At 37.0% G+C, this 25,936-nt stretch overlaps 1 protein-coding gene across 3 annotated transcripts in view; it reads right to left on the reverse strand.

Moving 5' to 3' along the window:
- Positions 1 to 853: 853 nt before the first annotated feature.
- HADHB (hydroxyacyl-CoA dehydrogenase trifunctional multienzyme complex subunit beta) overlaps positions 854 to 25,936 on the reverse strand; it is a 32,730-nt gene continuing 7,647 nt past the window's right edge. For 2 of the 3 annotated variants that reach the window (XM_090281071.1, XM_090281072.1), the window contains exons 4-16: positions 24,080 to 24,179; positions 20,392 to 20,436; positions 16,829 to 16,928; positions 13,353 to 13,440; positions 12,144 to 12,331; positions 11,663 to 11,843; positions 10,200 to 10,336; positions 8,234 to 8,313; positions 8,108 to 8,155; positions 5,303 to 5,390; positions 4,871 to 4,945; positions 4,189 to 4,353; positions 854 to 1,417 (exon numbers count right to left, since the gene is read on the reverse strand). In XM_090281071.1, the coding sequence (XP_090137197.1) occupies positions 1,382 to 1,417; positions 4,189 to 4,353; positions 4,871 to 4,945; positions 5,303 to 5,390; positions 8,108 to 8,155; positions 8,234 to 8,313; positions 10,200 to 10,336; positions 11,663 to 11,843; positions 12,144 to 12,331; positions 13,353 to 13,440; positions 16,829 to 16,928; positions 20,392 to 20,436; positions 24,080 to 24,179 (1,331 nt within the window). In that variant the 3' untranslated portion in view covers positions 854 to 1,381. The remainder of the gene's footprint in view (positions 1,418 to 4,188; positions 4,354 to 4,870; positions 4,946 to 5,302; positions 5,391 to 8,107; positions 8,156 to 8,233; positions 8,314 to 10,199; positions 10,337 to 11,662; positions 11,844 to 12,143; positions 12,332 to 13,352; positions 13,441 to 16,828; positions 16,929 to 20,391; positions 20,437 to 24,079; positions 24,180 to 25,936) is intronic. The other variant, XM_090281070.1, reaches the window with a different exon arrangement.

Here is a 25,936-nt window from a genome sequence, read left to right on the forward strand (position 1 = left end):
TCCCAAACAAGCTAGACCCAAAGAGGACAACATCAAGACACATCATAATTAAAATGCCAAAAGTTCAAGATAAAGGGAGAATCTTAAAAGCAGCAAGAGAAAACCAGGGAGTTACCTATGAAAGGGTGCCTATGAGACTATCAGCTGATTTCTCAAGAGGCTTTGCAGGCAAGAAGGGACTGGCAAGAGGTATTCAATGTAATGAAAAGCAAGGACCTACAACCAAGATTACTCTACCCATCAAAGCTATCATTTAGAATGGAAGGACAGAGAAAGTGCTTCCCAGACAAGGTAAAGCTAAAGGAGTTCATCATCCCCAAGCCATTATTATATGAAATGTCAAAGAAACTTATTTAAGAAAAAGAAGATTAAAACTATGAACACTAAAATGACAACAAACTCACAACTATCAACAACTGAATCTAAAAAATAAGAACAAAATCCAACTAAGCAAACCAGAATAGGAACAGAATCATAGATATGGGGATCATTTGGAGGGTTATCAACTGGGAGAGGGGAGGAGGAGAAATGGGGATATGGTGCAGAGATTAAGAAGCATAATCAGTTGGTACAAAATAGACAGGGGGGAAGTTAAGAATAATATAGGAAAGGGTGAAGCCAAAGAACTTATATGCACAACCCATGGACATGAACTAAGAGGGGTGGGAATGCTGGAGGGAAGGGGGATACTGGGCAGAGGGCAGCAAAGGGAAAAAAATTGGGACTACTGTTAACAACATAATCAATAAAATATACTTAAAAACAAAAGAAATGCAGAATCAAAGGCAAAATTTGCCCCTAAGCCAAGCCAACCACCTTTTGTCTCAATAAAAAATAAGGCAAATAATTCTCCAATACTTCTCCATTTTATTAAGGTTAAACAACATAGTACTTATATATTTAAACGTTTACTGTAAGTTTTCAGGGATGTTTATATTCTTAATTACCTTTCCACAATTAAGTTAATGTAGGCACATTGGTTTGTATTTTATAGAAAATACTTTGCTTTAGGTCACAAATACGAATGAGTATAATTTGCAAACGTTACATAGATAATTCCAAATTTCAGCTAACTTCTTTTCCAAATTGCAACCCCTTCTTTAGTCTTTAATAAAAATACAGAACAAAACACAAATGTTTAAATGTACCACGTGTGAGATTCTGGTGACTAAGAAATCCCTGAAGGAGCAGTAAGAGTAAGCCATGATTACTGGAAAGCTCAGAACACTGGCAAGGCTTAATTGTAAAGTATTTAACAGAAGGCCACAGATTTTGTTTTCCTATGAGGAGCTAGGAACTATAGATGTCATTGAGTAATGCATTGAAATGGCATTGCCTAGTGTGAGTGTTGCACAGGAACTCCAGGCCACCGCTTCTTGCTCTATTTTGGATAAGCTTCCACTATCATTGCATGGCCCTGCGAAGGGAAAATAAGTTCAGTTAGAGCAATGAACAATGAATCCAGCCAGGAGAGACGCATCAGAGAACAACAGGAATAGCACAGGCTTTGGAATTTGATGTTGGCTCTGCCATTCAAATGCTGTGTGATCTTGGGAAAACCATTCTCAACCTCAAGTTCATCTACAAAATGGTGCTCATGGTACCCACTTCATAGTGTTTTTGTGAGCACTAAATTAGGTACCATATAATACACACACACATTCTTTACACACGTATATACATGCATACATATACACATCAGAGTCTGTCTAGTAGTCTGATTCCTAGTAGATGCTCCATTAAGTAGTTGCTATTTAACTGAGAAGCCACAGGGTCTTTTTCAGCTGTATAAAAATAAACATAATACAATGAATGCCAACAGTAAATTTCTAGATTAGAAAACTGAGGCTTTGAAAGGTTAAGTTACTCATCCAATTCCACAATGCTATTAAATAACAGGGCCAGGATTTGAAACCAGGTCTAGATGATTTCAAAAGACTCTTCTTCACTATTCTACTCAGATGAAAAAGATCCAAGGGCCCACAAAGGCAAGAAGATGGAAAAATCCCTACTCCAGCACTGAGCACAGTGCTGTGTACTAGTAACCTCCCTAGCTGAAACCAAGCATAGAAATTTGTAATTTCAAGAATCTAAATCCTATCTGATATTACAGTCATTCTATCTTTTGGACTGCGATCAAAACAATTAATAGCCTAACTAATGCCTAGCTACTTGGTTCAATCCAATACCCATAAATATTAATTAAGAAACTATTATTTATAAGGCACCAAGCTGAACACTGTGTGGGTACAAAGCTTTGCTACATGGTGTCTGTCCTCAATTTAGTATACATTATAGTTCAAAACAAAATGCTAAATACCTTGATACAGGGACAAACAAACAAAAAAGAACAGGGGTGGAAAGGTTTGACTGACTTGGGGTTACTCTAGAAGGGCCATGATAAGGCAGAAATTTTCTTCTCCAGCTTTATTTAAAATGGATTGGTTTCATGTCCCAAATCTTTCAGATTGCCCTAGATCAGTGGTTCCCAACTAGAGGTGATTTTGCTCCTTGCCCTCCCCAGAGGACATTTAGCAATGTCTGGAGATACTTTTGGTTGTCCTAACTATGCGTATATCAGAAGGGGGGTATTGCTAATGGTATTTAGAGGGTGGAGACCATGCTAAACATCCCACAACACATGGCATAACCCTCCACAACAAAGTATTACCTGGCCCAAAATGTTAATACTGCCGAAGTTGAGAAACCCTGATCTAGATTCAAATGATGAATTCCTCCTCCTCCTCTATAATCATGCTTGTATCACTCATTGGCTCTTGATGAAACAAAGCCAAATTTAGTCTAGTTTCTCAGATGCATCATCTTTCTCTTCACTATACTATGAGCTTCTAGAAGGTAGTAGGTATTATTCTTTGTTCATCCACAAAAGCATCGAGTATTGTGTTATTTATTCTCTATGTGTGAGATAAAAAATTAGGGAACAAGTACCGAAAGCCAAAGGACATTAACCCGTTCGAACTCTGGACCACACAGTGCTGTGCTCATGCTTTCTCCTTCAGTTAAGGCTGGCAGAGAAAGGTAGGAGGGCAGGCTCCGGTACTGACTGACTGCGGCTTTCTGTAAAGAACCTACACTGATGAAAAAATGCTTTTGATCATGAAGCCTAAAATGTTCCAACCTATAAAAATTTACCCCTTGTTTCTTCAAAGTCTCTCAGGAAAAGCCATAAAGGCTTGTAAATGTAAAATGTTTATACTTGTACATATCTTATTTATTTATCTTGATCAGCAGTAAGAAGTTTCTATAATCTGAAGGAAAATAAAATCTGTTTCCATCAGGGTTTAAAAAAAAAGCCCTGGCTGGTGTGGCTCAGTGGATTGAGCACCAGCCTGTGAACCAAACGGTTGCAGGTTCGATTCCTAGTCAGGGCCCATGCCTGGGTTGCAGGCCAGGTCCCCAGTTGGGTGCGCATGAGAGGCAACCACACATTTATCTTTCTCTCCCTCTCTTTGTCTCTCCCTTCCCCACTCTCTAAAAATAAAATAAATAAAATCTTTAAAAAAAAAATTACAGCCAGCCTTCCTTTTGGATTTTATTCCCAGTGTGAAGTGAAATGCTATAGCAGGTAGGAAGTTGCATCTGTACCACAAGTAAAGCAGGTAGAAAAAAATACTGTAGAATAATGTAATTTCTCCCATATAGCAATAAGTTATCCAGAGGTAAATTAATTCTCCAATTAAGGTATTGTTCAGTTCTCAAGAAAGATAGCTTACCTCTTGGAGAGGTTTTATAGATAAGTTTCATATAGGTAAGAGATTAGATAAATGAAAAAAATTTATTATTAAAGAGGAAAATATGTCAAAGTATGAATAATAACTGTCTGCTGAGGAAATTATAGGTGATCTAATTTTTCTATATACTTTTTATATTTTCCATAATTACCATAAACAGCACATATTACTTTCATAAACAAAAATGTAACATTATTTTAGGAAAAAAAGTGCTTGCATTTAAATACCATCTTCTTTCCAAAGTACTATCAGAATTAAAGTCGTAACCCCCCCACTCTCCACAAAATAGGTTGTTTTTTTTTCTGGTTGCATGTCATCAGAAATATTGCTCTAAAAATGCTTCAAAACAAGCCAAATCAAACATTCTTGGATGAGCTTGTTCTTTCCCCCAAGGAAATGACTTTCCAGAAGCTCCCATTAAGCAGCTGTGACATACCTGCCCTCCAGCTGCACATGCAGCCACTAAGCCAAACTGGCCTCCTTCCTTCCGCAGTCTGTTGGCAGCTGCCATGACCAGCCGGCAGCCAGTGGCTCCAAATGGGTGTCCCAGGGACAGCGACCCACCCCACTTGTTAAACTTCTCCAACGGAGGGGATCCAACCTGGATCACATAAAAATAGACACAAATATAAAGGTGAGTTTACTAAAGATAAGAATCAGACCAGGCCCTTAGTAATAAGAAGTAACAGAACTAGAGAGAAATAACAAGATACATCACAAATTACTTCACTGCAAAAGAAAAATTCTAGGTCAATTCTGAAAGCCAAGGGTCCATTTATTTTTCTTTCTTCTTCTTTCCTTCCTTCCTCCCTCCCTCCCTCCCTTCCTTCCTTTTTTTAATGAAATGTCCTCATAGATTTCATCTCAGTGCTCCCAAATTTATTTATGTATTTTTCATCTAATATCTGAATGAGAAGAACAAAAAACAACCTAAAACTTTGTTTTTATTATTTCCTAAACAATTTTCAGGAATATTTTGCAACTAAGAAACATATTTAATGAAACACAAAATTCTTCATAGAAGGAGCTTTCTGCTTTATATTTTTACTGGCAGGTAACTAAGCTCCAAATATTAAAGTGCTTTGGAAGGTCAAGCATATTTTTAATCAGAAACTTACCTTGGTTTTTCTACCCATGTAGTTTTGTGCAAACCATTCAGAATCCATGGCTTTAAAATTAGCCAAAATCTGTCCCTGGAAAGAAAAATAATTCAATAAGGACCTTGTTATAAATGTCTCTCAAGGTTTTCTTTTACACATGAGTTATCTAACTTTAAAGCTGAGCAAATTTTAAAATCAGTTTTCACTGAGAATTTTCTAAAGAAACAATTCAGCTCTTTTGAAGGGCCTTTAAGAAATTGCCTCAAAAAGTATGTTTTTTAACACTATACACGTGGCCCTGGACTCCCTCCCTTTCAACCCTGCCAGCAGTGTCAGTACTTCACCTATAAAGCTCCACTTCCATTTTATTCATATTATAAACCACACCTTGCTCTCTCCCACAAACACTGACTACATTTTTTATTATTACAGTTCTTTAAAATGACTTACTGAGAAAGCTTCATGAAATTCAAAAGCATCGATATCATTCATTGTTAATCCTGCTTTTTCTAGAACTTTTGGAGTAGCATATGTTGGTCTGAAAAGAAAAAATAAGTAGTAAGTTATTACTTTAACTTTTAACTTAAGAGCTCCTTCATATTCCCCAAACTGAGTTTTACATAGGTATTAGAATGTCCTCCACTCATTCACGGACTCTACTGTACAAATATTAAGCAATGGGGATACAACAGTGAACTGAACAGACATGGCCTCTGCTCTTATGAAGTTTGTATTCTAGAGTCAGGGAAACAGATAATAAACAATGAAAGAGAAAGACGAATAATGTGAAGAGCTAGAAGAACAGAGTTCAAAGAGCAAAGCACAGGAAAGGGCATGGTTAGTTTGAAGGACACAGTGGAGGCCAGTCAGGGTAGCACTTTGTGAGGGAGGAAAGGTGGTCTAGAATGAGGCAGCTTTTATAAAAGGCTCTTCTGAAGATCGTGTAGCAGAGTATGTAGCAACATGAAAAACTACTTATATATGTTAAAAAAAAATACAAAGTTATCTATATAACTATAAGTAGAAATTATAGGAACAAGTGAAAAGAATCAAAAACTATAAAATGATATACCAACATTGCTTCTTGGCATCTTGGTAAGGAGAGGTATAAAATGAGCTGACTTCCAGCCATGATGGAGGCCTAGACAGATGCTCTGTGTCTCCCTCCACAACTAAGAAGGAATACAACTGGCTCAAAACTGGAGACAACCAGAAGTTCCAGAAGTTGAGCTGCATGGAAGTCCAACAAAGATATAAAGAAGAAATACTCATCCAGACAGGTAGAAGGGGTGGAGCCAGGGCGGAAAGGACACGGTGTGGCGCTGGCGGCAGTCACAGTGGCTGTGGCCAGCAAGGCTGGTGGAAAGTGCTGTCACACATTAAAAAAAGTAGGGAGGGACACCTGGGGAGCGCTCCCAGCACCAGAACAGACCACACAGCTCACAGTTCCAGCACCAAGGGAAATAAAGCCTCATTGCTTCTGACTGTGAAAACCAATGAAGGTTGGGGTGGAGAAAGAAACTGCCAGTCTCTCAGCAGAGTCCGTTTGTTTAGAGGCTCCCATGGTCCTAGAACGTCTGCAAACCCACCCACTCTGGGAACCACAACCAGGGCAACAGCTAGAGAGGCTCTAGACCCATATGGAAAGTGAGAGAAGTGCCTGGAAAAGGGGCGAGTGCTGAGCAAGCAGCATTGTTCCCTCTCAGTCCCCTCCCCCACATACAGTGCCACAAGGTGGTGAAATGGTTGCCCTGTACTGACGAATCCCTAAGGCTCCACCCCTTACAACATAACAGCTCTACCTGGGACACAGAGGCAAACAAACACAGGAGCCTGTCAGAATGAGGAGACAGAGAACTATGGCTCAAAACGGGGAATGGATCAAGGTTCCAGTGGGAGAATTAAGTGATGAGGAGATAGCCAACCTAACAGACGCAGAGTTCAAAACACTGGTGATAAAAATGCTCATAGGCTTGACAGATATGCTTAAGTACAGCAAATACAGAAGGGAAGAAGTGAAGGTTAAGCTAAGTGAGACAAAGAAAAATCCACACAAAACCATGATGAAGGGAAGGAAACCGGGGCTCAAATCAATGATTTGGAACATAAGAAAGAAATAAACAGTCAACCAGTACAGAATGAAGAAATAAGAACTGAAAAAAACAAAAAGGCTTAGGAACCTCTGGGACAACTTTAATGTGCCAACATCCAAATCACAGTGGTGCCAGAAGAAGAGGAAGAGCAAGAAATTGAAAATTTGTGTGAAAAAACAATGAAGGAAAACTTCCCCAATTTGGTGAAGGAAACAGACATACAAATCCAGGAAGCGCAGAGGGTCCCAAACAAGCTAGACCCAAAGAGGACCACATCCTAATTAAAACACCAAAGGTTCAAGATAAAGACAGAATCTTAAAAGCAGCAAGAGAAAAGCAGAGAGTGGCCTACAAAGGGATTCCTATAAGACTAGCAGCTGATTTCTCAAAAGAAACTTTACAGGCAAGAAGGGACTGGAAAGATGTGTTCAAAGTGATGAAAAGTAAGGACCTACAACCAAGATTACTCTATCCAGCAAAGCTATCATTTAGAATTGAAGGGCGGATCAAGTGCTTCCCAGACAAGGGAAAGCTAAAGGAGCTCATCAGCAACAAGCCTTTATATGAAATATTAAAGGGACTATTTAAGAAAAAGAGGATCAAAACTATGAACATTAAAATGACAACAAACTCACAACTATCAACAACAGAACCTAAAAAAATAAAAACAAAAACAAACTAAGCAAACAACCAGAATAGGAAGAGAATCATAGGTACGGGGATCATTTGGAGGGTTATCAGCTGGGAGGGGGAAGAGGGAGAAATGGAGAAATGGTGCAGGGACTAAGAAGCATAATTGGTAGGAACAAAATAGACAGTGGGGAGTTAAGAACAGTACAGGAAAGGGTGAAGCCAAAGAACTTATATGCATGACCCATGGACATGAACTAAGAGGGGATGGGGTTGCTGGAGGGAAAGGGAGTAGCAGGCGGAGGGGATCAAAGGGAAAAAAAATTGGGACAACTATAACAGCATAATCAATAAAAATAAATCTTTAAAGAAAAATAAAATAAAATGATATACCAACATAGAGGATTATTATTGTTTTTGTAAAAACATACCAAGACACCAAACAATTATGAACTCACGGCTTAACATACTTTAAAATCTGTGTGGTAAATACGTCTGATTATAGTCCAAGGATATATACACTGTCACCTACCCGAGTAAAAGTTGATCTTTTGGATCTTGAGACACGTACACAAAATCCCTAGGTAACAAATGGAAAGGTTAGCTCCCGTAATAAAATAAAGAAACCAGAGGCTATTTATTTAAACATTTACTTTACCTCAAATATGCCTTTGGCTTATAACCCATGGCCAGAGCTTTTTCCTCTGACATAATCAGCATTGCAGATGCACCATCGGTCTAAAATGTTAATCAGAACAATGATGTTAAATTCTTCAGCCTTTCTGGAGGCCTTTCTATAGTCATCTTCTATGTTCTGTTGCTAAACCTACCAACAACTTATGGTGATTCTATATAACAAAACCTTTTCATTTTATCCATCACTAAGTCACAATTCAAACATCCACACTACAGAGTGTTTGACCATTTTTTGGAAGATGTTCAAAAAGTATCACAATTACCACACTGGACAAAGAGAATAGGTATAAATATATATATTTAGAAACATGTATTTATAATAAACTTAAAGCAAAACTTGTTTGCTTTTGGCACAGAATATGAGTAATTTTATGCATTCAAATAATCTCTGAGTTACTTATTTATTTTTTTAGCGACTTCCTGCTTTTGGCTTCTAGGTGATATTCTCCTACTAATAGTCTCCAAAACCATCAAACTAGTGAGAGAAGAGAATCAGGGAGGCAGCTGAGAACATTTGAACCATGGTCTTCCCTCTTTGAACACACCCCATATGCTTTTTCCTAATTGATAATTGAGAAGCTGGGATACAAAGAGGTACCACTGAAATAAAGCCCATTACCATGACATCAAAAGAGCCAAAATAAATAAATAAATAAATAAATAAATAAATAAATAAATAAATAAAAATCCAAAATTGCAGAGAAAAAGAAACTACTCTATGGAGTTTGTAAAATAAAAACAATTCCTACCACATTCTACCATATTTTTATAACTCAGTAACCCTGAATAGACTACGTAGGCACCACCAATAGGGTGGCCATAGACTCTGGAAACGTAGCTTACCGTACATAATGTATGTTTTATGGATATTACATTAATAATATGTTTAATGCACCACTGTGCAAACTTGCAATGAATATGATGCAGCACACATCTCTAAAGCCCATGCATCTATGATGTATTGCCTAATGATTTGTGTTTCTGGTTTTCAATAAATAAATCTTCATACTCCAGAAGTAATCAAGGGGATTCAGATTTGCAAGAGCATAGCCCATAACATATGACCCTGTCGTCCAGTCTGGTTTTGGAAATAATCATCTAACTAGTCCTTCGCCACTCAGGCTTAACGGGTAGTGCACCATCCTGTTGGAACTACCCCAGGTACCCCTTCCCTAGACCAAGAGCAGGCATTAAACAGCCCCTTACCCAGGCCAAACATGTCAAACATTTGCCTATGTTTCTGGATGTTATATCCAGGTAGGGGAGTTATATTGTAAAAGAAATATTGACCAGGTGGACTATATTCAGAGTACACCCAAGGTGATAGGAGAAAGCATCATTTTCTAACAATCAGAGCTATAAGAGTTATCTTGTCATTCTTTCCACTTACTTTCCATGTCTTAAAAGACTCCCCAAATTCATATCCTCTGTTCCAAAAACGCCTTTGCTCTCACATCTTGATTTTGCATTTGCTATTCCTTTTGCCTAAAATGCCTTTTATACATTTCTTAAAATGGCTTGTACTCTACCCTCAAGACCTGCTTCTCAAGTGTTAACCTCCTCTGAAAAGCCTCTCTGACTCCCCCAAATACGTATCTTCTCTAACAGCGTAGGCTCACAGCCACCACAGTGCTTTCCCACTCTATTAGCATCACCTGTTCTTTTCTCCTCCAGTGCCTAGCACAGACACTCAGAAGTTTTTGATTGGTTCAGTGTTTGAAGACATAGTCTTTTGTATCAAAATGGTGGCTGGATCAGATGACTCTAAGGCCTCAAAAACTCTGATTCCATTTTAACATTATCTTTATAATGAATATATTTTTAAGCCTCTATTCTTAACAAAAACAGACAGGCTTACTTTAGGTTTCTCTATTGAGAGTACACAAATATAAAAGTCACTAGTAAACACATATACCACACAAAGTTACCAGGAAAGAAGAATTGGCTGCTGTCACTGTGCCATAGGGCTTGATGAATGCAGGTTTTAGTTTGCCCATCTGCTCCAGGGAGGAAGGACGGATGCCATTATCTTTGGTAACTGTGTCTTTTCCTATAAAAATATAAACTTTTTAACTAAGGAACTATAAGCACTGTATACCTTTCCTAGAGAAATATGCTTCAAAAATGACAACAACAAATGAAATGTAAACCATACCTATTCGCTAAAAAGAAAGTCTTTTATAGTTATCAAGATATCAAATTTTAAACTAAACCCTTAAGACATTCGGAAAAAATCTAAATAATCTAACAAAAAAGAGACGCCCTATTTTCTTAAGATAATCATTCCCATTTGGCTGTTGCATAAAATCATAACTGAATATTTAAAAAAACAGGCATGGCCCCGGCTGCTGTAGCTCAGTGAATTGAGTGGCAGTCTAACAACCAAAAGGTCGCCAGTTCGATTCCCAATCAGGGCACATGCCTGAGTTGCAGGCCAGGTACCCAGTTGCGGGTGTGTGAGAGGCAACCAATCGATATATCTCTCGCACATCAATGTTTCTCTCCCTCTCTTTCTCCCTCCCGTCCCCTCTAAAAATAAATAAATAAAATATTTTTAAAACATAGGCATGTATATAAGAACTAAAATATATGATGAAGATATAAAAGGAGACTCATATAAAAACTTCTCTCTTGCCCTAGCTGGTGTGGTTCAGTGAACTGAGTGCCAGCCTGCAGACCAAGAGGTTGTGGGATCGACACAGGTCAGCGCACATGCCTGGGCTGCAGGCTGGGTCCCTGGTTGGGGGTGTGCGAAAGGCAACAGATCGATGTTTCTCTCCCTCTCTCTCTCCTTCCTTTCCCCTTTCTCTAAAAATAAATAAATAAAATATTTTAAAAATAAAATAAAAACCTTCTCTCTTTAAAATATTTACCTTTTGTGCCCTGATTAGTGTGGCTCAGTGGATTGGGCATCATCCCACAAAGCGAAGGTTGCCAGTTCAATTCCTAGTCAGGGCACATGCCTGGGTTGTGGGCCAGGTCCCTGATTGGGGGCATGCTAAAAGCAACCTATCGATGTTTCTCTCCCTCTTTTTCTCCCTCCCTTTCCTTCTCTCTAAAAATAAATAAATAGGGTGTGGGCAGGGCAGTGGAGAACAATGGGGGGAAATTGGGACAACTATAATAGGACAGTAATTTTAAAAACTCATAAAAATTTTAAAAAACCTTTTATGTAAAAAATAAGATAAAAATAAATAAAATGTTCACCTATTGTTACAACGTAAATTGAAACCAGTCCATGTTTAAGCATAAAGGCTGAGTATTTTGGAAACAGAACCAATATATTCACTGAAAAGTCATTTGGAGTTTTTTTGAGTTTTAGGAGCAAATTAGATGTCCCTAACAATATCGTGAAGAAGTCCCCTTCACAAAGTGGAGCAAACTGTTTTACCTGGTACTTTGAAGGGTACAACATCAGAAAGGAGCCCTTCATCTTGTGCCTTCTTGGCCAGGCTATGCGAGCGCAGTGCATACTCATCCTGTTCCATCCGAGAAACAGCAAAGGCAGCGGCCAGTCGGTCTGCAGAGTGGCCCATGGTCTCATTGGTGGAGAACTCTGCCACCGCAGGGAGCTGGGAAAGGAGCCATACGGGATCAGGTACACTGTTAACAGGTGTCATACCATACCCAGGGTTATTTGGGGAACTTAAAATCTACTATCAATTAAGACCAAGACAAGCGAAGCTCTAAAGAGAGCTTACAAACTCAAATTTTCCAACCATTACCTTTCTTTTTCACCTTCACCAAATAATTAACTGTGCCCTGTAACTATCAGAGCATAAATGAACCTGTGATGTCTTACTTAATTCTAAATCTCTGTAGGGGGCTGCTTTGGAAACACAAGTCTTTATGTAAGAGTTCACAAGTCTTACCTCAGGTGCTAGGAAATTCAGTCTGAATTTAGAGATTAAAGATAGTCGCTGACCCAGAGACTTGGCTTTATTGAGATCAAGCATCATTTTCCTCATTTTCCTTGAATGACGAATAGGGATGTCAGACATTAGCTCTACACCACCTGCCACGACCACATCAGATTGGCCCGAAGCGATCAAGCCAACACCTGCAGGGCACAGGTCAATGTACATGAACATTTTTTTGCAGAACTCAAAAGGCCATTGATAGTTTAAGCTTCCTGATTTAAAAGTTGTATGATAGTCATCAGCACTGTATATCATCTTTACCTTTTCAGAGGGATTAAGATGATGTTTTAAATGACTAAAAATACATTCAACGCACTAGAGAAAAACAAGTTTCATTCAGGCCACATGAACATCTGGAAATATCCACTGGACCAACTCACAAACAAATCATATTCTAACCCAGAACCTTCAGCATATTTTATATCCTCCCAGTTTTAGCTTTCAGATATTTTTACTGTAAAGGGAATTTCAATTTCTACTATACAACAAAGAAATTCTGGCTTTTGAGATGTAAGGCAGCCCCCCACCCTCTTTATGGCCACTGGCAAGTATTTTGCTGCTTGAACTGGGAGTGATCATGTGATGGGCAGGGTCAGTCACCCCAGTCACTGCCTCTGACTTCATGCCCTGCCCCCCATGGGGTAGGCTGCCCAGCCCAGCCTTGAGGTTGCTGAGAGAAGACATGATTATTAAATCCTTCAGACTTCCTCTCTCTTCACAATAAGGGTTGATGCTACAATATGTCCCACAATTTTACTCAAGTTTGATAGGAGAATTTGTAAAAAATGCCAAGCTGTGGAGAGAAAGTAGAAGAAAGCTATACTATCTAAAGCAGTGATTTATCACTATGGTGATAGCAGAGGGAGGAAAGGCCACGATCTCCATGGCAGAGAATTAATATTAGCATCACTTGGCTTTAAAATTTAGAAAGTTATAAACCATTCATGCCTCAAATTCAGAAGCAGCCCCCCCCGAAACATATTCCTCCAGTTGATAATACAAAAATTTAAATATTATTTTTTAAAAAACACAAATTCAGAGATCTGTGTTTATCATTTACTTCTGTTAAGAATAGTACTTTTCTAATGATCGACTCAAAGACAAGAGAATTACCATCACCTTCTGCTTTCAGAAAAATCTTCTGCTTTCAGAAAAACATACCTGTGGTCATGGCTTGATTGGAAGAGATGCAAGCCATGGTGACAGTGTGAGCAGGAGTCTTATCAGAGAAGCCAGCTCCAAGGGCAGCCTTCAGGAGACACAGTGAGTAAAGTAATTATGTTATGTATAAATGATGCTTTGAGCACTACTTCTCTGTGTGGTGAATCAGGAAAGGGTTTGAGTGTAATATTCTACATAGTAATATTTCAGATAAAATCAAGCTCATCACAGAAATGTTGCACACATTTTCATCTAGCTATTAATTGATAATGACTCTGCAAAACTCTTGGTAGCAAGATTCTAGTATGGTATACAAACCACAACATCTCATCTAATTTCTTAGCAATGCTTTGCTCAGAGGCTTCAAAGATATCAATACGCAATTTGATTTTAATGTATTTAAATGTTCAAATAAACTTAAAGTAAACCTGTTAAAAACAGCTGATAAAATGGTAAAATATATCATAGGGTGGGGTCCTCATGATCTGTGTTCCCACAGTTCAAAGGCTTAGCAGCAAAAGCAAAAGTCATCAAACATGAAAATAATTTATAAAGAACTGAGCACTCATAAACAGAGCTCTCACGTCGCCCCTTCCCACTTTACATTCGTCTCTACTCTGTCAGGCAGTCTCTCACTGATTGTCTAAAAGCTCAGATGGCACTCTGTAGATCCAATGTCATGTCAAATAGGAAAACTTGCCAAATATGCAGATGAAAGAACTTTGGAAAAGTGCCTGAGCCACAAGTGAGCGTCTGACAAGTAGAAGTTAGACCAGTTAATGATTGAAAGAGAAAACTGGCCAGGGTGATGGCACAGAGGTGCTTCCAAAGAGAACAATTTGAGGGCCCCTGAGAACTTGAAAAAAACAAGGACCTTATATCAATCTTACGTCAATCTTAAAAGATGGCCTCTATTATGATGGCACAGTAAAGTTAACCATGAAATGAGCACATCTACTATTTTATCATACTATTTGTTGGGGATATTAGGCTGCCAATAAACCAATCAATGCCTGACTCCATTGTTTATGTAAAGAATTAATGCACACGTGCAACAATATTTATTTTTATAATATTAAACTTTCACTGCAGAAACAAGACCCTCAACTCCCTACACCCCCACCACTACCATCACTGTTTATTATAAAGTTCTGACTTCCATTAGGGGAATTAATTTTTAGTGGCCTTTTTCCGAAACTATTTAACTATCCTCAGACTCCAAGCTCTCCTATAATTTAGTAACATGTTTCCCAAGTCTAGATTAAAGAGGTTCAATTGTTACTTAACTGATTTTTACCTTTATATTTATGCTATCTGTACACTATTTACCACAATCTATAGAAATATAGATATGTTACAGTAGTATACATGCAATACGACCTTATTCTGGTCTTTCCAGGTAGGTCTGATACTAAGTGACCAATCGATTTTGCTAAAAACCAACCCCTACCAATTGCACATCAGCCTCTCCATGTAACCAATCCAAAATGAAGAGAAAAGCAACTATTTAGGGGGCAGTGAGTGCTCCTCAGTGGGGCAAGTGTAAAGGGCATTCAGGTCATAAGAGCCGATGCTCACGAGGTCCTTCCTAGCCTGTGCAACACCCTTGGCCCCAGCTAACCCTCAGGACAGAAGGAGCTTTAAATAGAAGTGGTTGCTGATGAACCTTGTCCACATGCTTCTTCTATTTAAAGTTTGCTCTGACGCAAATTTAGGCTCTAGAGAGTGCACTAAGGAGCAAAGGGAATGGTGCCTCTTGGTTAAGTGGGAGAGCGGGGAAAGATGTTTCAGTAAAGTTAGATGCATGTGAACTCGGCACCAGAAGTTTTTTAGAATTTCATATTAGTTTTGTTAATATAGACAACAAATTCTCTAGCTGAAAGTCATGTTGGCCTTTAGTTACACATCTCCTCAACTGAATCTTTCCCTGCAGCCATGGGAAAAATTACCTGGAGTAATTACCTGCAATGCAGCTGGTGTCAATATAGGGCAGAGAAAGGGAATCTAGCTCATGTCAATCAATAGCTGAGATCTGCATATGGTGTCAAGTTTCCAGAAAAATAATTAAGGGAAAAACATTACGGCTTTTGAGTTAGATAGAATAAAAATATACAGAAAATTGAAACAGTTTTGATATTTATTTTTAGGTCTTCTTATAGGAGTAACTTTGTTTTGTTTTTTTTCAGAATATAGAAGTTGAAACTGTGTTATGAACAGCTTGACAGACTGATAAAATTATCATATTAAACACATTTTAAAATGTGGAGACCCACCATGGCTGGTGTGGCTGTGAACTGAGCACAGGCCTGTGAGCCAAAAGATCACAGTTTGATTCCCAGTCAGGGCACATGCCTGGCTTGCAGGCCAGGTCCCCAGCTGTGGGCATGTGAGAGGCAACTGATGGCTATTTCTCTTGTACGTCGATGTTTATCTCCCTCTTTCTCTCTACCTTCCCCACTCCCTAAAAATAAATAAATAAAATCTTTTTAAAAATTGTGAAGGCCCAGGGAAAACATAAAAATCAAACGAGGGGAAAAAAGCCCCTCTTCCTGTTCTTACTTCTGTCCTGGCTCTCTAACAACATACAGGTGATTTCTGTGGGCTGCAGTAACACCAGACCCACAACAGTTACAACATTTACTGACAGGTAAAAAGGTGGGGCAGAACAAGTACTTCAGTCCTGCTCACTGTCCCTTCTCTGGGCTGACAGTGTGGAGTAACTGCCCTTACAACTGTACTGAACAAATAACAGAGCAGGCACAAACTAGAAATAAAACGTTTAGCACACTAAAATGTGCTAGGAAGCCAACTTTATCCAAATAACCATTTTCAAATTGAAACAAAGCCCAGACGATGTGTTTGTACTACTCGCCATGAAATGCCTGTTAGACATGTCACACAAGTTCCAAGGTCTGTCATTATCTTGGTTACCCAATAAACACTATATGGAGTTATGCCAAGTAGGTTAAAAGTAAGCTCCTATAAAACAGCTTGTTAAAAAAACCTGACCTACGTGTCATTTAGTTAATGGAAAGAAATGAATAAGCAAGGCTACCTCCAACAAAATCCATGTTATGAAATAAGCTCTTTGCAAGATGTTGAAATTTTAAGTTAATTAGAAGCCATGCTCTAACATAAATAAAAATCACATCAACCACACTCTGCTATAATCTCTATTTTCCTAATAAAACAGATAGACAAATTAGCATTTCCCCAACCAGTTCAAATAACTGATTTGATTTCTGTATAGTATAAATATATACTAGTAGAATATAGAGAACATCATTTGGTTTTTGGTATAATTCTTTTAAATATTAAATAATCTTCATTATTCAAGTTATAAAATCACACTGTAAGTCAGATATAACTTCACTTAATGGATTCTAATAACTTTTAAAGAGCAAATTCTATTAGTTGAACTACAAATCAATTCTATTACCAATCTCTTTAAATAATATAAAGTTTGTTTTACTCACCTCTCTGGCCACATTGCTTGTTTTCACTTCCTGTATAACTGTGCCAAAGATGATATAATCAACAACGTCCTTTGGGACGTTAGTTCGATGCAATAAGCCCCTAAGAGCAGAAGGCCAAAGAAAAGAAATGGTTAACATGTCAAGGTAGTGCAACAGATCATTAAAATCACTGCACTTCTTTCAAAAGGTCAACTTTGAATTTAGAAGAGTAGAAACTGTATCTTTTCCTTAATTTGACAAGCATGTGGCTGGCACCTTATCAAAGAAGAAATGAATAAAAGAGTGATTTATAAAGTCAACATGTGATGCTCAATTGACAATGAGAAGTTATACAGAAATAATAAAAAATAATCTGGACTAGGATAAAACAAGTAAACATAGTAACAGTGGGAACCAAGTACTCAGTAAAAAGAGAAGAGACAAATACAAAATCAACAAGAAGTATGCTAAATTTAACATTTGCATGTTAAATATACATTTGAAATATCAATGTAAATATATACATATTTCTAGTTCTTCCCATTGATTAAACTAGAAGGAATAGGAATGAGCACACCCTGAACTCAGACTTGGTTCTAAATGCCATGCCCCATTAAAGGAATCAGAATATTTTAATAAATGACTGAGACCAGGTCTGAGGCAGAGGAAGTATAGTGAACCTCACTGATCTATTTGTGCTGAAAGTAAGAAAGCACTCAAAGATTAATGGGACCATATCAAAAACAGGAATATAGGTGTACAGATTTGTCAAAACCCATCCAACTACACCCTTAAAATTTGTGCATTTTATTATGTGCAAATTGTACTTCAAAAAATAATATTATACTAAAAAACAAAAGGGCACAGGAGACAATTTGAAGGAATTTTAACAGCTAAAATGTGGAATAATCTGAGCTTCAAAGAGAATAATGACTAATCTTGGCTATAACATAAGAAATAAATAAAAATCTGTAAGTCCTCATCATAAAAATAAAAGGGAAACTGTTCTTTATAAAAAAAATCAGCCAATAAATGTACGAATAATAACAGAATTAGAAAAATCACAAATTTGTAATAATTTATTCAGGCAAAATTATCAATAAATGCTGAAACCATTTGCTGCAAGGTTGTTGGGGAAGAGGATAAACACATGGTGCCAAGATACTCATTCTATAGATTACTTACTAATTGCAAAGGGGAAAATGTTACCTGATTTTTAAAATTTGGCTGTCCGACCAACACCATGACCGTGTGGTTAGATTTAGCATCACATACCATGTGCCTCCTGATATGACACAATACCTGTGTGCTTTATCCATGAAGTATTATTACAAAAAAAAAAAAAGTTTACCCTGAATACTCCCAGTTTACAGGAAATTCATAGAACAAAGTCAAATATCACCATGAGAAAACATCCAGAATAAGGGACATTTATAGAACAGCTAGCCTGGACTTTTCAAAAAGTCATTGTCATGGGGAGGTGGGTGGAGGGAGAAAGAAATTTTCTAAATTATAAGAGCCTTAAAGAGACATATTCATCTGTAATATGAACCTTGACTAGGTCCTGGTTTGACAAAAACTATTAAAAGAAAAGACATTCTTGGGACAACTGAGGGAGATCTGACTATGAACTGTATATTAACTCATGACATCACTGTTACTGTCTTAGCTATGGTAATGGTTTGGTGGATAGCAGAGAAGGTCCTTATTCTTTGGAGATAAACACCAGTGTTTAGGGCTAAAGTATTTTTGGTTAGATCATTTATTTATTTATTTATTGTTAGAGAGATGGGGAAGGAGAAAGAGAAGGACAATGTGGGGAAAATGGGACGACTGTAATAGAACAACAATTTAAAAAGAAGAAGAAAAATGAAAGAAAGAAAGAAAAGGAGAGAAACATCACTGTGCAAGAGAAAGATTGATCCTCTCACACACCAACAACTGGGGACCTGGCTTGCAACCCAGGCACGTGCCTTGACTGGGAATTGAACCAGTGATCTTTTGGTTTGCTGGATGATGCCCAACCCACTGAGCCACACCAGTCAGGGCATTTATGGCTGAAGTATTAAGATGTCAGCAATTTACTGTCAAATGCTCCAAACTATATACTATAGATATAGCAAATAAGGCAAAATGTTAACAATGATTAAATCTAGGTGGAGAGCATATAAACATTCACTGTATTATTCTTTCAATTTTATTGTACATTTGATATTTTTTTAAATAAAAAATTGACGAAAAACCTGCAAATTGCCAGCCTGGGACTATACTGTAGTCAGAAATAGGAAAATAAGCTGGCTTTGAGGAAAAGATCATTTTTGTTTTTGATATGCTGAGCTTGAGGTGTTAAAGAAAATAGGTCAGATTTAGAGATTTGTGAACCTTTTACATAAAAATATTTAAATAGATGAGATTTTTAAGAAAAAACATGTACACAGAAGTATTCAAAACTCTAAGGACTGAAACTTGCAAAACACCTTTAAAAAACAGAAAGGAAGAATTCTAGTTTTTTGTTTTTTTTAAAGTAGAGAAGAATCAGTCAGGAGATGGAAGGGAAATCATAAAGGCATAATATTAAGAAGTCAAAGGAAGACAGTTTCAACTGGCAGTGTCAAATGCTACAGAATATAAAGAGACTGAGGCCTGAGAAAAGGTTGGTGCATTTAGTGATCACAAAATCATTACTATTAAGAGAAGATTCCAAAGTATAGTTACTGTAGAGCGATGGGAATGGAAATGATTACCATGAGATTAAGGAGAATAAACAGAATAGTAAGAAAAGAAAAGCAACTGTTGCTTTCATTCTTTTTTTTTAATCCTCACCCAAGGATATGTTTGTTAATATTAAAGAGAGAGGAAAGGGGAAAGAAACATTGAGAGAGAGAGAGAAACATTGATCAGTTGCCTCCAATACATGCCCCCACTGGGGATCAATCCTGCAATCTAGGTATATGCCCTGATCAGGAATTGAACTCACAACCTTGTGGTGTACAGATCAACGGTCCAACCAACTGAGCCACCTTGCCAGGGCTGCTTTCATTCATTCTTAAAGTCTGGCAGGAACAGAAGAAACAGAATAGATGGGCAGAAAGGTCAACTGAAGGGTTTTTCAAACTAGGAAAAAGACTTGTGGCTGGTTGAACACACAAAGGCAAAAAAAGCACCAATGGAAAATGAATGAGTTAATGCCTTACATCTACCAGCTGCTTAAATTTGTGTAGCACGTATGGCTAGAAACAAGAATATAGTCCTGGCTGGTGTGGCTCAGAGAATTCAGTTTGATTCCCAGTCGGGGCACGTGCCTGGGTTGTGGGCCAGGTCCCCGGATACAGGCATGCAAGAGGCAACTAATCAATGTTTCTCTCATACATTGATGTTTCTCTCCCTCTCTTTCTCCCTCCCCTCTCTCTAAAAATAAATAAATAAAATCTTTAAAAAAAAAAGAATAAATGAATCTTGTAAAAGCTAGTGTTTTCTTACTATATAAAAGTTAATATAACCTAGATATGGAAATTCTATTAAACATGCTATTTCAAGTGTGAAAACTGAAGAAAAGTGCTTTTAATGATACTGCATTTACTTACGAAAGTGCTGCTCTAGCCAAATCATGTGGCATCAGGTCTTTATATCTGGGAAAAGAAAATAAGTTAAACCCAATTTTACTAATTTTTTTTTCATCGTATTTGAAATACCTAAAGAGATCCTCTAACATATGTTGCTGAAAATGCATTTATCTTTACTATCTAAGGCAGTCCAGTAGCTCAAATGAAGATAGAGTGCAACTTTTGCTATCTGTCATCCTTAAAAATCCAGTAAGCCTTAACTCTGAACTAAGAATCTAAAACAAACTTGCCCAATATCTTACTGGTCAGCATGACATACGTTAAATATTCTTTAAATCCCAGTTTTGAATTCTTCTCTTTAAAAATTTATTTATTTACTTACTTATTTAGTGATGCCTAAAGGAACATGAAGGATATAATAGGACATTTCAAGAAACTTTTTGTACTGAATTTTAGATTTACGCAGAAGAAATGAAAAGACAGAACAGAGTTCCAGTATACCCTTTACTCCCCTTCCTCTAGTTCTAATATCTTATATTACCAAAAAGCACTTGTCAAAACTAAGAAATTAACACTGGCATAATACATCCACTAAGCTACACACGTTATCTGCATCTCACCAGTTTTTCCCACTAACACCCTTTTACTGTTCTGTTCCAGAATCTAATCCATGCGTTTTGTTGTCAGGCTTCCTTAGTCTCCTCCAATCTGTGACAGTTTCTCAAACTTTCCTTGTCTCTCAATACCTTGACACTTGAAGATTAGGGTTATGGATTTGGGAAAGAATATCACAGAGGTAAGTGCTCTCCTCATTGCTTCATATCAGAGCGTACATACTGTCAACATGACTTATTAATGGTGATGCTAACTTGATCAGTTGGCTAAGGTGGTCCTTGCCAGTTTACTATTAATATTTTTCCCTTTACTCAATTCATTAGAAGTCAGTCACTATTCTGGTCCTGACTCAAGGGGAGGAAAATTAAGCTTCACTTCCTAGTGGAAGAAGTAACAAAGAATTTGCGAGCCTATGTTAAAATCATCACAGTAATTAATAAATATTTGGGGGGAGAGAGGTAGAAGCTATGCTGTCTTGTTTCTTCTTAACATTTCTCATTCACTGATTTTAGCATTCATTCATAGATCTTGCTTGCAGTAATAATTTTTGTGGTGTTCTAGAGGGGATTTATTTATTTTCCTATTCCTTCTATATTTATTAATTGAAATTCTGTAAGGAAGACTTATTTTTCTCTCTCATTTATTTATTTATTCGATCACTTATTTATGTCAGATTGGATTCATGGATACTTATTTTATTCTTTGGGTTATGATGCAATACTATCATAATTTATTTTATTGATCAAACTGTTCCAGCCTTGGTCACTGGGAGTTATTTCAGGTTGGTGTTCTGTCCTTTTGACACGAAGCCATCCTTTTTTTTAAAAAAGCACTTCTTTACATTCTGGCACAAGATGTTCCAGGCTCTTCCTGCCTTTTCTCTGGCACAGACCTAGTCATTCTTCTAGGGAGCCTTGTCTCTTTTATTAAAAAATAAGATCTAGGTGTGAACCCTGTTTGTTTAAATGTCAAAAAATAAACCCCCTTTACCTTTAGGTCAAATATTTAGCCGTTGGATTGAATTAGAAGATTTATTCTTTAAGTTTCTGAAAATGAAAACCTAAAATCCCAAAACGTTTTTATTTTCACTGTGACTCACAGAAGAATCATCAGTAGTTTTCAAATTTTTCCAGTTCCCTCAAATTCAGAACAAAATAATTTTGAGGAAAAGTTGTGTCAATTTTTGAAGCATAAGTTATTTATTGTTTTACAATCTTTATTCTCATGCTTCTTACCCCTCTTCCAGGATGACTGACAGACTCTCACGTCCCACTGCGGGAGTCTACTCTTAGGAGTGTTTCCCAAATGCCCTCCACCTCTTAGAAGAGCCTGCTCTAACAAATATCACTCAAATTGATAGGAAAGTTTCTTCAAACAGAACAGAAAAAGGTATTTTTTCCATCTAGAAAATGACTTTCTAGTATAGAAAAGTTTTGGTCACCTCAATTATAACATCAATAATATGACTAAATTATTTGTTTTCTTTATAAATTTTCCCTCTATATTATTTTTAGTCACTTTTGTTCTTTATATGAATATTGTTTTAAAATTATTCTTCCTTCCCTATTAACTATCATTTCTTACATTACTCAAAGTTTATTCTCTGTACTACTAAATTGCTCATAAACTTTTTTTTTTTCAATCAGGATTCTGAATTAAACTAAAACATAACGATAAAAAACAAAAGAAACAAAGCCTATACTAATGTGCTGAAAACCACAAATCAACCTTTATGCAAATATTAATTACCAAAAAATGTTTAAATAAAAAATTTAGCTGAGTGTGTTCATATTTTTTAAGAGTTAGTAAAATAGTTGGAATAAACATATACACAGTATACAAACAGCCCTTCCACAAAAATGTCTTCCTAGCCAAGAACTTTCTCTTGATCGAACTTTCTTTTTATGGCTGAGTTCAAAAAGGATCCCATCTCCTCACTTGCCTGCTGCTAGAGCTTCAGATTCTTACTCTTACTGCTGTTGCGTCACTACAGGAAACAGATTACAGAAACACTGTTAAATGGTTACTATACTGAGAAAAGAGGGTAAATGAAACGCTGCCACTGTTTTCTTGTATTAGTTCCATAAGAAAATACTCTCTAAGTACTAAACCATCGGTTTAAAAATGAATGTTTATTGTATGTGTATGTATGTATACACACAAGTACACATGAGTGTGCATCTTCCACATTGATGGTATTATATACGCTACTCAGTATCTTGCTTTTTTACACTTTAATATATCTTCAACATCTTTTCATGTTAGTATGTAAAGACAGGTCTCATTATTCTTAGCAGATGCCTTATATTCCCCAGCATGTTTTTAAGTTCATTACCAAAGTCTATTAACAGCTTTGGACAGACTGGGCTTCCCTTGGGCACAGAAAAGTCTAAGAACAGCAGTTTGGTTCTAGGGAATTTTTACGCTGGGCTAGCATCATTCTGGTTCTATTAATATATTCTTGTGCTATGCCGGGGTTAGGACCAGCCCATCAACTCCAATCCTGATCATTTCCAAGAGTCCAAAGCAGTGGATTAATGGCCCTTCAGAATGCCCATGGGCCCACATCCTCAGTATTCAATTTCTGAAGAGGCACAGAAACAATGTACTTATCTCCAGACAGGAAAGGATATCTCTGGGAAGCAAGTTTTCTGGACCCACACTAGGTTTTCAAAATAGGGCTAATTCAGTCTAACACTGCATTAGGCTTGTTAAACGATGAGAAATAAATTTGCCATATTATTTCGACACTGGCTTGACTTATTTTTGTATTAATTTCTGAAAATGTTACCTATATATTAATTAGTCTACTAACAACAATATTACCTACAGGGTTATACTTACAAAGATCACTTCTAACAGTGCCTTAACAGAAGAAATAAACTACGCGTGGTGATGGATGTGTTAATTAACTTGATTGTGGTAATCATCTTTTAATGTATATTAAATTATCACATTGTATACCCTTTTTTAAAAAAATCATAGCCTAAAAAAAAAAAGAAGAAATAAATCACAGCCCAAATTGATACAGTTTTTGTGTCAATAATACCTCACTAAAGCTGAGGGGGGAAAAACACAATCATTTCATACTTACGAAGTGCCCGACAGCAAAAATGGAATGCGAACACCATCTACCACCACAATATTTCTCATATTGGGTTTTGCCAACGTTTTCTTCGATTTAGTCTGGGCAGCTTTAAGACAGTTCAAAGAACAATTAACATATATGAAGTCCGAAGACTTTTTACATTTTTAAAGAGACATTCTAAGAAGAATTACATCATTCAATGTCATTCGTCAAACCACTTCTATATATATGTGTTTGTGTTTGTGCATGTGTGTGTATGTGTGTAAAGACTAAGAAACTAACATTTATAAGTTTCCAAATATCTAAGGTAAATATACAGATTATACCTAATGATGAGGGTATTTATGCTATTAATAAAATTGATTCTCTTTATCAAGTGTTTAACAATCTATTGATATCAATATCACACTGACAGCAACCAATCTGACAGATAAGTCTGTCCTTAATATTAGAAACCAGCACTGGCTGGAGTGACTCAGTGGACTGAGTGCTGGTCTGCAAACCAAAAGGTTGCTGGTTCCATTCCCAGTTGGGGCACATGCCTGGGTTGTGGACAAGGTACCCGGTTGTGGGAATGCAAGAGGCAACCACACACTGATGTTTCTCTCCCTCTTTTTCCCCATCCCTTCTCCTCTCTCTAAAAATAAATATATAAAATCTTCTAAAAATATATTAGAAGTAAAAATAACTGATGTTGTTTACTCTTTACATAGTTAATACTCCTGCTTTTCTATAAAGAAATAAAGGCCATTTGTCTGATGACTATTGTCACTCTGCAAAAACCTAAATGCTTCCTGATTCTGTTTGACTCAACTTGTCTAATTATTTTCTAACATCAAAACAGCAACTGTCCTCTAATTTTTTAATTAAAAAAAGAAACAAATATATGCTTGTGGTAAAAACAAAAAGAAGAGAAGTAAATGATGCTAAAATATGAAGAATAAAAACTCTATGCCTTTTTCCACAAAATTATTTCCTTCTCAGAGGTAAATACGTTAACTTGGTGCATATACTTTCAAACATGTTTTTCTTTTAATGCAGGTACATGTATACACTTGTGTATTATGTATGTTTTTCTGACTTAATATAGATTGAAGATCTTTTTGTGTTAATCTAAATCTATCTGATTCTTTTGTTGTTCTTATGTTGAAATTCATTGCTATCATCACTCCTTCATTATCAGAGATAGAGAAAAATCCTAAATTACTGAGAATAAAATTTTAAGTCACCTTACCATACCCACTAATGTACAGAGAACTACTTATGATAAATATCTATAACCAACTGTAAGGAAATAGTGGAAATAGTAGTCAAAGCTAGAGTCCTGATGAAATGGGGATTACAGATTCTCCTGACAGCTCTAACGGAGATGTGTTGGTAAGGAAGATAAAGGTAACAGGGACATGAATGAGGAGACTGTGGAAAAACCAAGCATGGGGTGGCTAAAGGCAAGGATAAAAATATTATCAATGTGAATGAAAAGGAAGGGGTCAACACAAGAGATTTTATAAAGGAAGGTATCTTGATGACCAATCAGATATAGAAAGAAAGGAAAAAGGAAAACAGGATTATAAAAAAATCTTAGAGACTAAGAAAACCTAGCTACTCTTCACTGGAAGAAAGATGATCTCATGTTTAAACATGCTACCTTAAAGGTGATGAAGAGGCATACAGGTGGATATGCCCACTTGACAGGTAGCTAGAGATGTAAAACTAAAGCCCTGAAGGAAAGTGAGGTGGAGATGGGATAGCTATGAGATATTTGCAGTTTTAAATGCAGAAAAAAAGTAGAGACATATTTTGAAGTGCCTGTTCATCCTCAGCTCCCTCTAAACAGTGATGCCCTACTTAGAGCCCCTACCA

Source organism: Furipterus horrens, unplaced genomic scaffold, assembly GCF_987537825.1.
Source record: "Furipterus horrens unplaced genomic scaffold, mFurHor1.1.pri manual_scaffold_6, whole genome shotgun sequence".
NCBI lineage: Eukaryota > Metazoa > Chordata > Mammalia > Chiroptera > Furipteridae > Furipterus > Furipterus horrens.